The sequence below is a fragment of the Rattus norvegicus genome, chromosome 17 (assembly GCF_021556685.1).
Source record: "Rattus norvegicus strain SHRSP/BbbUtx chromosome 17, alternate assembly SHRSP_T2T, whole genome shotgun sequence".
In the NCBI taxonomy this organism is placed as follows: domain Eukaryota; kingdom Metazoa; phylum Chordata; class Mammalia; order Rodentia; family Muridae; genus Rattus; species Rattus norvegicus.
The window spans coordinates 91,981,344-91,999,358 of record NC_141550.1 but is presented as its reverse complement, the minus strand read 5'-3'; the positions used below and the strand labels follow the sequence as shown (position 1 = coordinate 91,999,358).

The 18,015-nt window shown below is 41.8% G+C and overlaps 1 protein-coding gene across 10 annotated transcripts in view; it reads left to right on the top strand.

Moving 5' to 3' along the window:
• The first annotated feature begins 569 nt into the window (after positions 1 to 569).
• The window catches only part of Abi1 (abl-interactor 1), an 81,272-nt gene continuing 63,826 nt past the window's right edge, over positions 570 to 18,015 (top strand). For 9 of the 10 annotated variants that reach the window (XM_087591586.1, XM_087591584.1, XM_087591579.1 and 6 more), the window contains exon 1: positions 570 to 808. In XM_087591586.1, the coding sequence (XP_087447712.1) occupies positions 692 to 808 (117 nt within the window). In that variant the 5' untranslated portion in view covers positions 570 to 691. 10 annotated transcript variants of the gene reach the window in all.

Here is an 18,015-nt window from a genome sequence, read left to right as displayed (position 1 = left end):
TTTAAATTCTTAAGCGTGAAAACTATCCTTGCCCCATTTGTTTCTGCCATAGCAAGCACACTGCTTGATGTACATCTGAGAATTGATAGTTTTCTAGGTTTTAAATGAATTGGGGCATAAGTTGAGGCAAAGTCTCTCACAAAACTGAGGAAGTCAGGTCTCGCAGTTTCTGTTTTTAATTGTTATCTGATTGGATGCCTTTGACTTACTGACATTTCCTAATTAAGTAAGTTCTGCAAATTTTCAAAGTTTTCTCATAGGAATAATTTCGCTGCTTAGATCACCTTGTGGCGCCATCTTCTGGGATCTTGAGAAGAGTCTAGATTTAAGACTGTATAGGTCTTGGTTCTTTAAATTCTTTTCAGGATTTTTGGAAGCACCTTAAACGCATGCGCGGCCTAGCCAGGAAGAAACTACAATTCCCAGAAAGGATTGCTATAGAGGGCGTGGTGGAAACTCTCGTTGTAAGAGGGAAATGATTCTCGCGAGAAAGTGAGTCTATGGTGGCTGTGCGTCCTGGGTGGAGGGGGGCGGGGAGAGTAAAGAGGAAGAGGAGAAGGTGCAGTCCCACAATACCCGGCGGAGGGCGGGTGGGTGGTTAGTGTCTGATCTCTGCGGCGCTTCGGTCCCCGTCGGACTCAGCTGCCTCTGTCTCTTTAACGCGAGAGGAAGCGATGCGGAGGGGTGGAAAATGGCAGAGCTGCAGATGTTACTAGAGGAGGAGATCCCGTCTGGCAAGAGGGCGCTGATAGAGAGTTACCAGAACCTGACCCGGGTGGCGGACTACTGTGAAAACAACTACATACAGGTGAGGCGCTTGGGCGGCCGGCGAGGACCGCTGGGGCGACGGGCAGGCTGGGTGCGGTGGGAGCTGCCCCACTCCGCCACCCTCCGCCCTGGCCCGAGCAGCCGCAGCCGCGGCGATACAGGAAGTGGCCGCCGCGAGAAAATGGGTGAGGAGCAGGGCCGCCCCGGGCGCCGCCGGCCCTGAAGCCGCTCCCCGCGTGCCCAGCCGGCTGCGCTCCCGGCAGCCTGCCCCGGACCGGCGGCGTTCCCCGCCGCCTGCCCGTGCAGTCGCTCCCCAAAGCCTATCCTGGCCGAGCTCTGCTTCTCTCAGCCTGCCCGGCCCAGCTCTGCTCCCCACCACCTGCCCTGGCTGAGGTTTGCGCCTAGACCCCGGCGGCTTTCCCAGGCCGGGTCGTGCTCCCGGCAGTCTTTCCTCCGGGGCTCCACTCGCTGCAGTCTTCTCTTGGTCGGGCTGTACTCCTCGTTGCCTCTTTTGGCTACTGTTGGTCCTAAGACCCCCCTCAGCCTTCCCTGGCCGGGATCGGCCCTGGCTGAAGTCCTCCTGGAAATCCCGTAGCCTCCCTTGGTCGCTTTGGACCCCAGAATTCTCTGTCGCCCCTGAGCCCAGTGTGATGAGATCCGGACAGCTGCGTGAGGAATGGGCAGGGAAGGAAAAGCGGGGTGTGTGTCGTTGGAGGGTTGGGTGGGGTGGGGGTGATTATGTCAGTTCATCCTAGAGGGTGTGCCTTTTATTTATTTAAAAAAATTGTCACGAGTCACGTTTGTACAGTGCGGGGAGTGATTGCTGAGGGTTTGATAAAATTCATCTTAAAATTCTTTTAATTGGAGGAAATCTGCGTACTTGGCGATTTTCAAGTCCGGCTTTTCCTCATATTTACTTCTGCTTCAGGATAATGTATACTGGTTATTATAAAGCACGAATGATTCATAGGGAAATTCAGTGGGAAATGTCTTAAATACTTCTCTTCCTCCAAATGTTCTTGGACTGTTGCCTTTGAACGCAGTAGTGTCATCGTTGCTTATGTTCTGAGATTTCTATCATGAGTTAATATTTAGAAGAGTATGAATAAAGTAGGTTGGCAAGCATTATTTAATCTTTGGGTCATAACGTAAAATTGCTTCTTAATTTATCAGGAAATTCTTGGCACTTTTACTATGCTATGCGTGCTTATGTTTAGTAGCGATTGTAAGTGAATTGTATGCAGTGGTTTGGCTTGTAGTTCCTGTCGTTGTGTAAAAACTAACAGTTTGCAGTAGAAGCAAATGAAGTAGTGGAATTCTTTGTATCAGATACTGAGACTAGAAGCTCACTTCCTGTTGACAAGGCAAAACCTGAAATCTTTGAAAAGTTAGGGTTATTGTACTTGAGACCTGAAGGATTTCTGAACGTGCCTTGCGAGTGTGCAAGGGCCTTCTGTGCTTGGGGATGCCTGTACACTTCGTTTTCAGAGGGAGATGCTGTTTTGAGGCTTAAGTATTTGCCACTTTCCATATTAGTAACATTCTGTCTGGAGTGGTGTGCCAAGGAATTTGTCTTCATGCCTTCTTTTCCAGCCTTTGACTCTGGTAATCTGCTGATAAACTTATTGAATGCCTCCTGTGTCTTCTGTATGACTTGTTTCTGAAAACTATATATGAAGCTGGTTAAAAACACATTTTAGGGCTGGGGATTTAGCTCAGTGGTAGAGCGCTTACCTTGGAAGCGCAAGGCCCTGGGTTCGGTCCCCAGCTCCGAAAAAAAGAACCAAAAAAAAAAAAAAAAAAAAAAACAAAACACATTTTAAGGAGCAGAAAGGGTGCCTTGACAACTGTTAAGAGCAGTTGGTGCTTTTGCAGAGGACTCGATCGAGTTCAATTCCCAGCACCCTCATGTTGGTTCACAACCATCCTTAACTACGGACCAGGGGATCCACTGCTTCTTCTGACACCTTTGGGCTTCAAACACACGTTCAGCATACATACAGACACACAAGCACACACATATACACATGTAGGCAAAGATACTCAAAAGTAAAATAAGTCTAATATGTTAAATCCTTTAAAAAATGGTACAGAAATATGGATATAGTGTGGAAATAGAAAAGTGATCTTGTATTTTATAGATACTAAAAAATGTACAACTTTGGGCTGGAGGGATGGCTCAGTGGTTAAGAGCACTGACTGCTCTTCCAGAGGTCCTGAGTTCAATTCCCAGCAACCACGTGGTGGCTCACAACCATCTGTAGTGGGATCCAGTGTCCTCTTCTGGTGTGTCTGAAGACAGCGACAGTGTACTCACATGCATGAAATCAATCAATCAATCAATCAATCTTTTTAAAAATGTACAACTTTTATTTATTTTAGTGTGAAAAGCCTTGAGTTTGTTGCATCTTTGGTTCCCATCCCTGAATGAGGCCGCTTACAACCACCTGTAACTCCAGCTTCAGGGGATCTAACACCTTCTGGACTACCTGAGGACCTGCAGGAGTTCATAGACACATCTACACATAAAAAGTGAACAGACACACAATTTAGAGCAACCCACTTTAATTGGTAATAGTGCTGATTAGGATAAGGAGTTGTGTCATTTCTTTTTCTTTGTTTATAATGTTTGTGTGTGTTTTCAGTTTTAATATATGTGCTGCCGAAGTGAGCTGTGTGTGTTTTCAGACACAGTCTCATTCTAGAGCAGGCTGCTGGATTCTCCATCCTGTCAGAAGTGTAGCTGCCGTACTCAACTGACGGGGGAGAGCTTTTTGGGGGTGGGGAACAGGGTCTCATGCCACCTTGGCTGTTCTGGATCTTGTTATATAGACCAAGCTAGGTGACAGAGATTCCCCTTCTCTGTCTCATCTACTGGGATTAGACATGAACCACCATGCCTAAGGAGAAAAATTGCCATACCTACTGTGAGACAATTGCTGTGTGTTTTACCATGATAATTATGGTCATTAAATGCAGATCTTAATAAAAGATTCTTCAGCTGTCTTAAAAAGGATGGAGTTTTAAAGTTTTAAAGTATGGGACAAGGCTGCAGAAATGGCTCAGCAGCCAAGAGTGCATTTCCTAGAACTTCACTTTTTAATTTTTCTGGCTGAAATTCTACCAGCTTCCTTTGGATTGGCAAATATATATATTTTAAGTGTTTGTATGTTTTTAAAATCTCTCTCATTCTGTCTGTCTCTCTGTACGAGTGTGTGCGGGCGTGTGCGTGCACACTGCGCCCATCACCAGAAGCCCCAATATTTATGTTTTAATTATTAGTCTTACATATCAGTGTGGATTAGTTAGCTCCCATAACATTTGCTTCCCTATGCACATTATCTTGGAAAGGAGGTAAATTTTGACACAGGAATAACTAGAGGTTGGTAGAAGCTTGAATGTTCTGGTATTGTGCAGTTTATGCTTGTTTGTGAGTGAAACTACTGTGGAATGGAGGAGGTGGTACATACTTGTAACCCAACACTCAGGAGGCTGAAGCAGGAAGATCACAATTTTCAGATCACAAGTTTGAGACTAGCCTGGCCTACATAGCAAGACTTCATTAAAAAAAAAAAACAAAACAAAACAAAAAAAAACTAAAGAAACTTTAAAAATAGTAGTGTTTTGAAAGATATACTGTCATTATGTTGACTAAGACTGGCCTCAGACTTCTGGGCCCAGCCAACTTCCTGTAGCTATAGGTATGTGTGTATTCACAGGTGCTTGTTTAGCCACCATCCGTTGTTCTCTTTCCCCCCTCTGCTTCCTGTTTTCTTCTTCTTGTTTTCTTTCCTTTCCTCCTTTTCTTCCTCTCGATTTTCCACTTTCCTCTTTCTGGCCACAAGTAAGGTTCAGTTGCTAGTAATGACTGAAGTAAACGCTAGCTCTTCAGATTCCAGTACTAAATCCCTTTTAATTCTGAATTGGTTCCTTTCTGTAAAATGTTTCTGTTAAAAAGAATGGAAGAAGACAGTAATTGGAGACAATACTAAGGCCAATACATATTTATTGTTCATTGACCTTGGATGCTCAGAACTCTTACATGCTTTGGCATAGAATTGGCACCAAACCTACATATATACTCTTGTATGTATTGTGTGCACTCACCTCTAGATCACTTGTGATGCTAAGTACAATTTAAGTTCTGTGTAAATGTTTTTAAAGAAAGTACATTTATTATTTGCGGGTCTGTACACATGTGCCACTGTTTGTATATGTGTAGATCAGAGTGTAACTTGTAGGAGTTGACTCTCTTTCCACCATATGGTTTCTGGAGATTGAACTCAAAGTTACCAAGGTTTAGAGGCAAGCAGTTTCTGCCCCTAAATTCTTATGTTTTCACACAGTAGTTTTTAGAGAAGAGTGACAATAAAGTCTGTGCAGGACATTAGATCAGCAGTAGGTTTACTACATGATTGTTGAACCGCACAGATACAGAGAACCAGTCTTAATTGATCTGTTTATTGAGTGTCTATTCTACTGTAGTCTTTTCTACTTTATATTAATCCTTATAAGCTGTCTATCATAGGGAGTGTCTTCATATTAAGACACAGAAAAGTTAAATATATTTTGCTTGGCTATACATTTAATGATTGGCAGATTCCTTAGCTGTGACAGACTCTATGGGTGGGTGGAGTAGTTTGCATATCACACAGTTTTCATGAGAATCTAGACCTCAGATTAGTTCAGGAATGTTCTTAGAGTAAGTAGACCTGTTGGACAAGTATGGGAACCTAACAGCTCTGGCACCATTCTTTTGAAAATACATTTTAAGTTCTAAGCTGTGAACAGGAGAGCAGCAGGTAGGTTTGTACTCTGGAGCTTTGCCAGGAAGTCTCAGGTCGGCTTTTCTCTGAGTTTAGCAGTTAAGAGTGCAGACTGCTCTTCCAGAGGACACAAACTTGATTCCCAGCTCCATATCAGGAAGCTTACAACCACTTGTAACTCCAGCTCCAGGGAGATCTGATGCCTCTGACTCGTGTAGGCACCTACATTCATGTGCATGTGCCCAACACACAGCCGCACATACATACATATGATTTAAAACAATAAAAATAAATCTTAGCCAGGTATGGTGGTACATGATTTTAATTCCAGCACTAGGGAGGCAGAGGCAGGCAGATCTCTTATGAGTTTGAAGCCAGCCTGGTTAACATAGCAGGTTCTAGGCCTCCATGGCTACATAGTAAAATCGTCCGTCCGTCTGTCTGTCTGTTTTCTGCCCACCCACCCTTCCTTCTACATACACACAGTCGAATTACAAATGGAAAAGACATTCGTTTTAATATAAGCTTCCAAATGATATATCTAGCCCTAAAATATTCTCAGTAATTTTCTTTGAGAATATTACTATGGAGAACTGATGTGGCTTTTTTTTTTCTTCTGTGGAGGAAACATTTATTTTTGCTCAAGGTTTTGATCTGTAGCAGTATTACTTTTGTGCCTATGATGAGGCAGCACATTTGAGTGGAGATTATGTAGTATGTAGGAGAAGAAAACCAACTCATGATGGCTGGGCATATGAGTCAGGGTTCTGTAGACAAAGAGAGCCGGTAGCACGAATATAAATTACAAAGGAATACATGAGATTGGTGTACACAGTCTGAGCTGGGCTGTGCAGCAATGTCTGCCTGTATTCTGGAGAAGCTTCACACTCAGCTGCTCAGTCCACAGGGGGCTGCTTCTGCAGCCTCAGTACTGAAAACCTGGTGGATTCTTGAAGAGCAGTAAGTGGTTTCAGCTTGCTGGAAGGTCGAAGAGACTGTGGCTTCCATAGCACAGGTGGCAGGAGCAGAGCAGTGAGGAGCTAAGATGGGCTCCTCTCAGACTTACTTCTGTGTAGCTGGGTTACTGCTGGAGGCTCTATCCATTTTAGGGAGAGTCTTTTCCCTCAGTCAGTAGGATTTTCTTTTCAAAGTACATCATTGAAAGGAAAAATACCAGTGATATAAAAGAAATAGTTAATTTGATAGTATATCACATACAACAGTATTCACATACAACAGACTGTGGGATTGTTTTTTAGTGGTACCACTCTGTTGATTGACTCAAATAAATAAATATATTTATTCTGTTGATTTTCTCCATTTATTAAAATTTTCAGAGTTTATTAGAAGTGTATCCATGTTCATAAGGAGATCTGAAAGCAAACAGAACATCTTAAGAGAGGTAATGTGTTTTTGTGGCTAAGTGTTCCCTGATGTGATGGCCCTGGTGTGATGGCTAGTTCCTGTAATCCTGTGGTATGAGGATCACCAGGAGTTCATGGCAGTCTGCTGCGGCACAGAATAATCCAAGTTAGCCTAGTCTAGAATGAGACCCTGACTCAGATAAACGCCAGAGAAATTAGCTGCAAAACTAAGTTCCTTCTTTCAGCTCTCCACCTCTTCCTTCCTCCTTTCTCCTTTTCTTCCCTTTGTGTAGCCAAGGCTGGTCTCTAACTGGTAAGTAGTTGAGGATGACCTTCCTGCTCCTATCTTCCAAGCTCTGGAATTAAGAACCACTGTGCTATTGTGCCTGATTCTTCACAACTGTGTTGTCCTTCCACTTGTTCCTGTACTCTTTCCCCAAACTACCACTAGTTCATCTTACAGGTCTTATTTATTTACTTTTTCATTGTGGGTGCATATGTTTGTGTTGGGAGGGACAGATAGAGATGAATAGATGGATGCATGCAGATGCCACAGTGCCCATTTGGAAGTCACATAGCCTTTGAGGGTTGGCCCGCTTCTTTTATTGTGGTCCAATGATTAACCTGGGTTTCAGGTTATTAAGCTTTCACTGTCCAGCAGTTTCTCTGCTGAACCATATTTCAGCATCTTTCCACCCCTATTAATTCTTCTTAAATTACTTCAGTAATTCCTTTCACTTTATTTAGTATGTTTTGAGACTCAGGCTGTGTAGCTCAGGCTGACCTGAAACTTATGGCAACATTTCCCCTTTATCCTCCTGAGTATTGGGACTGTAGTGTGAAACACCACGCCTGCTTGCTTGCTTGCTTGCTTGCTTTCTCTTTCTTTCTTCCTTTCTTTCTTCCTTCCTTCCTTCCTTCCTTCCTTCCTTCCTTCCTCCTTCCCTTCCCTTCCCTTCCCTTCCCTTCCCTCCCTCCCTCCCTCCCTCCCCCCCCCCCCTCTCTCTCTCTCTCTCTCTCTCTCTCTCTTTCTTTCTTTCTTTCTTTCTTTCTTTCTTTCTGGAATATACTGCACCAGTATGAGGAGAGGCGGCACTGGAGAATGTCTCCCAGCTGACTCACTAAGTGAGTCACTTGAAAAAAGCAATCTGTTGGAATTGTGGCCTGTTCAACAAGAGGGAAAGCATGCCTGGTACTGGAAACCTAGCCAACTACCCAGAGCTAGTGAAGTCACGGATCTCAGAAGAGAACCTACAACCAACTGCCACTTCTCAACCAGCATAATCCTTAACTACATTCTACATAGTTTTTCATAGTATATTTTGATCGTATTATTTTCCTTCTTCCAACTCCTCCCAGGTCTTTCTTAACTCTTGACCAATGTGTGCATGAGAACACAAGTAAAACCCACAAAAGCAGCAACCCCAAAGCAGAAAGAAGCAAAGCAAAACAGAGTGAACATAAAAATGGAGTCCGTTTTGGTTTTGTGTTGGTCAGTTACTCCTGGGCATGAGGCCTGCCCTGGAGTGTGGTTGTTACACCCCCAGTTGCACTTCATTGTCGGAACCTGATTTCCTTTTCCCAGTAGGTATCAGTTGCAGACAGTTTCTTGATTTAGAGTGGGACCTTCTCTGCTGATCCTTTGTCTGGTTTGAGGTTGTGCAGGTTTTGTTCCAGACACAGTTGTGTCCTGTTGTGTCTGGAAAATGATATTTATGACTTGGAGTCATCTGCCACCTCTAGCTTGTATGGTCTTTCCACCTCCTCTTTTAAATAGCTGTATTTTGCATAGATACATTTTTTTTAAAGTTATTTACTTTATCTGAGTACACCAGAAGAGGGCATCAGATCTCATTACAGATGGTTGTAAGCCACCATGTGGTTGCTGGGAATTGAACACAGGACCTCTGGAAGAGCAGTCAGTGCTCTTAACCACTGAGCTCTCTCTCCAGCTCTTGCATAGATATATTTTAAATATTGATCTTTATGCCTCACCTGTTATCTACGTTCTCTCTGCAACAGAGGGGGACCATTACAGAAAATGACCACACACACACACACACACACACACACACACACACACACACACACTCACTCTAAAGGGTTGTGAAGCTCAGTCCTCTAACTATTACATCTACAACACAACTCCTGCACCTAAGGCTTAGAGATCATTGCTGAAGAGTGAGTGGAAAAGATTGTAAGAGCCAGAGGGTCAGGAAGTTGGATGTGGGATGGTCTCCTAGAAATTATAGAAGCTACACTCATGAGGTCTCACCAGCATAATTTCAGAAGCATGACGTGAAAAAGGACTATACGAGTAGATATGCTAATGTGGAAAGGGGAAAGCCCACAATGTCTCAACTCTAGACAAATAACTGCAGGCAACTAAGGAATTCGGAGAAGTAGTCTTCCCCAGAGAAGTGTCCCTTCCCCTACCTAATTGTTCATCAAATACGAAAAGGTCAGTCCTGAAAACTCACATACAAGTAACATTATATGAACTGAACAGGTTGAATTTATGTGCTTAGGAATACACACAGGCACATAGACACATTCAAACAATTAAAGAAAAAGAGGCCATGAATTTGAAAGAGAGCAAGGTGTGGGTGTGTGCCTGAGAGGGTTGGCAGGAGAAAGGGCTGGAAATGAAACAGTGGGGATCTCAAAGGGAAGAAAAAGCAGCAACCTGTTTCTGTGTTTGGGCCAATCCCAACCATTTCTTTGGACCAGTCACAGCCTTGTCCCTTAGCATTAATTATAGTCTTTGAGGCTTGGATTTTAGGCCCTCTGTAGTCTCACCTCTTAGCATCAGTCAGAGTATTACCTCTAGTGCGGACAGCACTCTCTCTCTGGCCAAGGTGGTGATAGTTGCAGGGGTATCTAGAGTTCCTCAAAACATGGGATAACAAAAGTCTGGTACCAGCTATTTCCGACAGCTTTGTGGAGCTGCAGTCATAGCATGATTATTTCAAGGGTTCCAGGGGTAGAGGATAGTCCAGACAGCTAGTGCCAGCATACAGGTTCACATCTGACTCAGAAGTAAACTTATTTATTTATTTATTTGGTCCTTTGCAGACAAAGTTGTTCTTGAACTTGCAGTGTAGCTGAGGATGGTCTTGAAATCATGTCTTCCTGTTACCTTTCAAGTGCTGGGATTATAGGAGAGCATTTATTGAATTCTGGCTTCTATTAAATTTTTAAAAATATTTTGTGTTTTTATGTGAATGAATGTTTTGTCCGCATCTGTGTCTGCATAACAGAAACCTGCCTGATGCCCAGTGATGCCAGAAAAGGTGCCAGATTCCCCTGGAACTGGAATTATGAATAGTTGTGAACCATTATGTGGGTGCTGGGTACTGAATCTGGGTCCTCTGCAAGAGCAATAATTGGACTAAATTGCTAGGTATCTTTCCAGTTCCCTACCCCACTCACACCTTAAATTTACCTCTTCTATATTGCATTAGCTGTTGATTAGACACTTGCTATAGCTTTCCAATTATGCATTTATCATCTTCACACATATTCCTTTGACCGATTATCCCCCTGTTGCAATACTGTGGTACTTTCAAAGTAGAAATCTGTGCTTAGGGGTGAGAGCACTTGTTGCTAAGCCTGATGACCTGAGTTGATCTTTGGGATCCATGTGGTACGAGGAAAGAATTTACTCACCAGTTCTCTGATTTTTTTTCTTCTTCTCACATTTGCACCACGGGAATGCATACAAACAAATAAATATTAAAAAAAATGAGTGAGGAAATTTTCATTATGGGGATAAGGGATACATGAATACACAGCAGCACACACATATACAACAACAAAACTAAAACCCCTCATTTCAAATAGATAAGGAAGTAGTAAGATGGGAGCTAGAAAACTAGGATTTGGAAGAAGGGGCTTCTTTAGCTACAAGGGTTAGTATTACTCTTTGAAAATGGCTTCTTTCTATCTACATGCTTTTATGTGTTTTGTCTGAGAGTGTGCAGTGCCTGCAGAGGCTAGAGAGGGCACTGGAGTCTGCGGAACTAGGAGTTGGAGGTGGTTGTGAGCTGCCTAATGTAGGTGCTGGGAACAGAACTTGTGTCCTTTGAAAGAGCAGCAGTGCCCTTAGCCACAGTCATTTCTGCAACCTCTGTGAAAAGAATGCTCACACAGATTTGCAGGGCATCCTAGTTGCCTGATTTTTGAAAATCTAAGGAAAACAAATGGAACTGTTAGGAAATGAGAAACATTTTTATAAGACTTATAAAGACTTACAACGTGGCTGGAGAGTAGTTTGTGAGAGGGAGACAAATAAATCAGAGAAAGAATCAGGAGCCAGTTTGTGGGTCATAGGAAGGAAGCTGGAATTACTTTTTTTTAATTTGATGGGGTGAGTTTATTAAGGGAGTACTTTATTCAGTTTTCCTTTTTAAGGATAGGATCTCACTGTGTAGTCCTGGCTGACCTCAGATTCACAAAGATCTGCCTGTCTCTGCTTCTTGAGTGCTGGGATTCAAGGTGTGTGCCTCCATTGTGCTGGGCTTCACTGACTTCTTAGAGGATTAGGCTCCTCAGTGGGAAGGGAGAGCAGAGTCAGCAGCCATGGGGCGAGTATAAGCAGCTGGTAAGTATGATACCGAGAATTAGAGCAGGTGTATGTGTTGAAGACACAGTGGGAAGGGTATGTTGGATTGCACATGGTGTAAGAGAACGGGATCTAAGTATGATGCCTTCTTTAAGTACCACTCTGTTCCCTTAACCATGCTAGCAGATGGTTGGGCCCTGGGAGTGGGTTGCAGGGAGAAGAATATGAAGCTGTCTGTTTTGGTTATGTAAAGTGTGAGATGTCTATTAAGCATATGGGCCAGTTGGTCATGCTGGAGCTCAGAAAAAACTATATACAATGTGAAAAATACCATATTCACTAATATTACCAAGGTCTCATTGGAAAAAAATTAAATATTGAAAACCTTTAAAACTCAAGTTGATAAATGTATTTTCCCATTTTTTTTAAAATTTGCTTCAGAGTTCAAGTTTTATTTATTGATGATAAGTCTTGTTGGTTATTTTCCTTAAATGATGAGCTTTGTACTCATCCACAGGGTACTGTCTGCCAGTACTCAAGCCTGAAAGCAGTAGTTGGTGTGTCAGTTTTTAAAAAAGTAAAAACGACATATAAAAATGGTCTCAGTTTAGAAATTAGTTGTAGAGCTGCTTTTTCCTTAAAGGTAGCCATCATACATAGGATGTAACAAAGGCAATTTTCATGTATCTCCAGCCTGGAGTTTGCTGTGTAGAACAAGCAGAACTCACAGAAATCCATCTGCCTCAGCCTCCTAAGTGCTGGATTGGAAAGCTGAAGGCCAACTTGAGTTGCGTAGGGAGAACAAGTCGGGAAAAAAAAAGTTTGATCTTGTGAACAATTTCTTTTTCCTGAAGTAGACCACACTAAAGAATCTTTGTTGATTTAGTAAGCTTAATAATTTCCTCTATGGTAATGGGAGCCTGAATTTTAAATATCACAATATACTTGTTATATACTTACATATTGAGTGTCTCTGACTAAAGTAGATTGGGTGATCTCATAAAACATTTAGTTACTTGTGCATGCATCTTCCTGGCATAGTACATAATATGTATTATTTTAATAATTGTATGTAGAGGGAAAGGAGATGGTTAAGAGCATTAGCACGTGGTGCTCTTTTGGAGGACCCAAGTTTGGTTCCTAGCACCCACATTGAGTGGCTCATAATCACCTACACGCCTATAGAGGCTCCAATCACCTATAATCCCCAGCTCCAGGGAATCCAGCATTATTCTTTTGGCTTCTGAGGGCATCTGCACATATGTACATACTTACACACATGTGTATGATTAAAAAAAGTGAGGAGCTGGAGAGATGGCTCAGTGGTTGTACTAGAGTACTAGATGCTCTTCCAAAGTACCAGAGTTTATATCCCAGCACCCATGCCACATGGCCCACAACTGCCTATAATTCTAGTTCCAAAAAGATCTGACACCCTCTTCAGGCCTTGGTGGATATCCCCTCACACGTAGCAGACATTCAAATTAACACACATAAATAAAAATAGTAAATCTTAAAAAAAAAATCTTTGAATAGGTATTTAGATCCAGATCCTTTCTGTTCTGTATATTTAATTGTTGATGAAACAGATGAGTTTTAAGACTTTCCTGTATCTGTTTTCTAGAGTCCGTCTGTCTCTACCAGTGTGTAGGTACATGGTTGCTTTTAGGCTGTTGTTCAAAATAATTTTTAGGAAAGAGTAAAAAATAGCTTTTTACTCTAAAATGTGACAGTCATTTTAAATTAGAAAATGTTTCAGATTGAATTTAAAGAGATCTTGTTGGGCTGGATAGATGGCTCAGCAGTCGTGAACACTCCTTTTTTCTTGTAGAAGATCTTGTAGAAGATCAGCACCCATATGGTGGCTCATGACCACTGCAATTTTAGATCTAGGAGAATCTAATGACCTTCAGGCCTCCACTGGCACCAGGTATACATGTGGCACATATACATGTAGGCAAAGCACTCAATGCATAATTTGAATACCTCTCCAGAAACCTAAATCTGTTGTTGGAGGCCAGTGAGGTAAAAGTATTTCCTCTGAAGCCCAAATTTTGTCCCCAGGGTCCATGTAGTGAAGGAGACAGCCAGTGGTCACAGCCTCTCTCATAGCTTGTCCTTTGACTGCCACACATTTTTTTTTTTTTCTTTTCTTTTTTTTCAGAGCTGGGGACCGAACCCAGGGCCTTGCGCTTGCTAGGCAAGTGCTCTACCACTGAGCTAAATCCCCAACCCCGACTGCCACACATTTTAACACCCATTGATAAATGTTAAAGAAAAAAGAAGTTCATTGTTTATGCCATGTTATAAATCTCCCTATTTAGAACACATACACATGTACACACATACACATACATACACATATATATCTACCATACTAATAATATACTAAATAAACTAAAATAATAAATAATGTACAAAAATAGAAGTGACTATATGAAAAAAAGAAAATGAGATTTTTTTTTTTTTTTTTTTTTTTTTTTGGTTTTAGCAGTTTGGCATTCTCCTTACCCTTTATTTGACAGGGTCTCATTAGGTTAATCTCTCAATTGTATTTTTTCCCTGGTCAACCTAATTCCTTTAATTAGGAATTTCCAAAGCTATAGGCATGGCAAATTGTCCCCTGCCTTTCTCTTCCTATCAGTGTGAGGGAGCTCAGTTAGGTTCCTGAGGCCATGTATAGGGCAGGGTGCTCCCTGTTACTTGACATCCTTCTTTGGGTGGTGGTTGTTCCTTGGGCCACACTTCTAGCTGCAGTTTACAGCATGGTGTGCAGGTGAGTGTAGTACTTGCTGCAGACCATCTTTCCTAGGTATATGTGCTTCAGGGCAAGCTGTCACAGGGAAGGCCAGGGAATGTCACTGTTCAGACAGTGCACTGCACGTAGGGTAAAAACTCTTATGGATGTGGGTGGGACACAGTACTGCCATCTTCCAGCTGTTGGATGGTGAACATTGGGTGGGCTTGAACTCAAGAACTATATGGTCTTGTGAGTCAGGGGCTTCTCAAAGACTTGCATCTTGTTTGTTGGTGGGCTGCCCTGTTGAAGAGAAAGAACTAGGCTCACTTCTTGATCCTTTTGTCCTGACCTCCCAAATGCTAGGATTACAGGTCTATGCCTCCATGTCTGGCTTCTTCTTTTTATGTACATCTATTACTTTTGTTAAAGGCTTTGGATGAGTACATTTTTTTGTCAAAACATGTCATTTTTAAAAGGTTTGATAAATCTGTTTTGTTTTTTCAACTCCCAAGTTCCATTAAAGTTTATAATATTCAAATTTATTGAATTGTGGGAATTTGTCTTCCTAGTTTGTCCTGTGATGTTTTAATTGTTTTTGAGTATTCATAGAGTGCCATAAATATCCCAAAGGAACCTGGCAAACTTTTGTATGATCTCAAGTTAGAATCACAGTTTGAAAATTAATGCTTAGTAAAATGAAATGTGTCTGTAACAATCTTTTTAATGTGCTTCACAGCAGGAATATATTAGTTATTTGTTCAGTAATTCAGCAACTTAAAAAACCGCACTCACATTCTGTGTAGGGAGGGCGGGAGAGAAGATCAGAGGACAACCTTCGAGAGTCAGTTCTTTCCTTCTACCACATGGGTCCTTCGGATCAAACACAGGTCATTAGGTTTACTGAGCATTTTACTGACATTTTTGGTTTCAAAGCTTTTTATTTTTTATTCTGGTTTTGTGTTGTCCAGGCTGGCCCTGAACACCTGATTCTTTTGCCTCCATCTTCCAAGTGCTGGATCACAGATGTGTGTTGGGTACCAGTGTGCCCAACTTGTTTAATTGGTTGTTTTGGAGACAAGGTCTCATTAGTTTGCAGATTGGCCTTGAAGTCCTAGTCTCAAGTAATCCTTTTACCTTAGGCTTATCTGTGGAATTAAAGTTGCTAGCCACTTTCTACTTTCTACTTTCTATTATGCATTCCAGTGGTTTTGTCTATAAGATGTAATCACTCTCTTCAAATCTTTCTCACTAATCAAATAAATCATGAAATATAATAAATGATATAGAGAAAACACATTGACCCGACAGTTCCTCTACTGAGCTTGGTATGTCAAAGAAGAAGTTATTAGGCTGGAGATCTGAAAAATGTTAATCAGGAAAGCTGGGGTTGGGGGTGCAGATAGTGGTATGTATAAAGACCAAAGGTATGTAGAAACAGTGATTTTTTTTTTAACAGTTTATAATCTTGTGTACTTAAGACTACACAAACTAGGGGAACAGTCTATAAAGAGGTTGTAGGAACCAAATCCAGCAAGACTTTTTCAAGCCATAGTACTGATTTTGGCTTTTTTGCCCCTGGGGCTGATGAAAAGGCACTGAAAGTTTTAAACAATGAGATGACTAAACAAAGAGACACATTAATCCCATACTTGGGAAGCTGAGGTTGAGGTCTTGACCACAAGAGACCCTATCTCAAAAAGGGGAGGTGGGGTCTGTGAGCTGGCTCAGGTGTTAAAAGTGAGTGCTACTTTTATAGAGGACCCAAGTTTGGTTCCCAGTACCTATGTCATGTGCCTCACAGATGCTTGTAACTCCAGATTCGCATGCACATACTAACAAATACATACACATAATTAAAATAAGTTGGGCGGAGGGTTGGTTCAGAGATTAAGAGCACTGGCTGTTCCTTCAAAGGACCCAGGTTCAGTTCCCAGCCTGCACGTGACAGATCACAACTGTTTGTATCCTTAGTTCCAGGGGATCCAACATACACCATCACACATACATACAAGGAGGCACAACTCCAATGTACAGAAAACAAGAAAATAAATCATAAATAAAATTAAATTGAAACAACAATTGGAAAATAAAGATTACTTTTGCCTTGTGATGGCATGGAGGCTCACACATTTCAGTACTTTCAGTACTCAGGAGCTGAGGCAGCAGTATTGCTGCAAGTTCGAGGTTAGTTGGGGCTTATAGTTTTAGGCCACAGAGCTACAAGATTTAGGGCTACAGAGCAAGAGATCCCATTTCAACCCCCACCCTCCTAAAACAGCTCTGAGCCTCTCAAAACCAAACTAAGGTTACATTTAAGAGCCAAGAACAGAGTAGGAGGAAGTTTGCTTGAGCTGTACTTTGGAGAACTCTAGAAGAGATCACTAAGAAGGTTGGTTTGGAGGTGATAGTCCTAAGCAGAGGTGTAATTCTGGCATCAGCATGGTAGGCTGAGACCTCCTGGTTTTCTATTCTAGAAAGAAGAATGCTTGACACTGTTGAGTTGTGTTGAACTGGTGGTTAGAGGGAGATTCATTAAACAATAATTACTAGTTGCCTACTCTGTGGAAGGCTCTCACTTCTAGATAATCATGTGGTATTATGGTGCCTGTGTTATATAGCTGTTTAGAGATTATTGGTTGATGGAAATATCTAAGAAAATGGAAGTTGGTTTATAGTGAGTATATGCACACAGGCACATACCCGTCCTCACTCATACCTTTTGATGTTTTGTTTTAAAACATGGTCTCATGTAGCCCAGGTCTGGCTTTGAACTCCTGATCTTTCTGTTCCAGCCATTGATGAAAGACATGGGTCCTCTGAAGAGAAACTCAGAGATGCCTGGGCATAGTAGTATACACCTGCATTCCTAGTACTAAGGATTCTGAGGTAGGAAGATTGAGAATTTCAGGCCAGCTTAGGCTATATAGCAGACCCTGTTCAAAAATCACTCTATCCCTACAAACAAACAAAAACAACAGAGAAAGCTCAAGGATGGTGTATTTTTCCTATATTCATTCTCTACCATCATAAAGCAATTATGCCTGCAAAAGGCAATTTGCACTCATAGAAGTGAATCTGTAAGACCCCTCTTTCTCAACCATTAATGCACAGTTGGTTTCTGATACTTTCCAGCTTTCACTCCTCCACAGTGGGATTGATTGGCAGAACAGTGGGTTGAAGAATAGGAATAAGGTTTGACTATTAGCTGGCTGTGTGGGCAGAAGTGGGGAGAGGGAGGGAAGAGAGAAAAAGGACTCCAGGGTCTCTCTCTGTATACCATTGTGGCATGAGGTTAAGCTGTACAGTCTTTGTCTTAATGTTAATTTGGATGCTTTTTCAGAACTTTTCTGTTATAGATCCCTGGCATTTTTATATCTCTAGTATTTTTACAAATATTTTTAAGATATACATGTTTTCCATATAGTTAAAAACTATCCCCTTTTGAAAGGAACTTCCAGAGTATTCTAAAGACCCGTAGTACAGTGTCTGGAGGAGTTATCTCAGCAAGTTTAGCTGTCTTGAATTTAAAAGTTGAGAGAAAAAGAATGTTTGAAAAGCAACGGATGCAGATTGTAGGAGCAACGTGGCAGAAGGTGTGTTTGTGAGACTTGAAGATACTTGCAGATGCAAGGGAGGGGAATGGAGTTGAGGTCTGAGGCAAAAATACATCTTAGCTGCTAACACTAAGCTGTAGAAAATTAGTCCTGTGTTTCCCATAGAAGTTACACTTTATTTTTAAAAACTATGTTTTTTTTTAAGGTGTATGTGCACACTTGTGCGAGTCTATGCACATATGTATGTACAGGAACATGA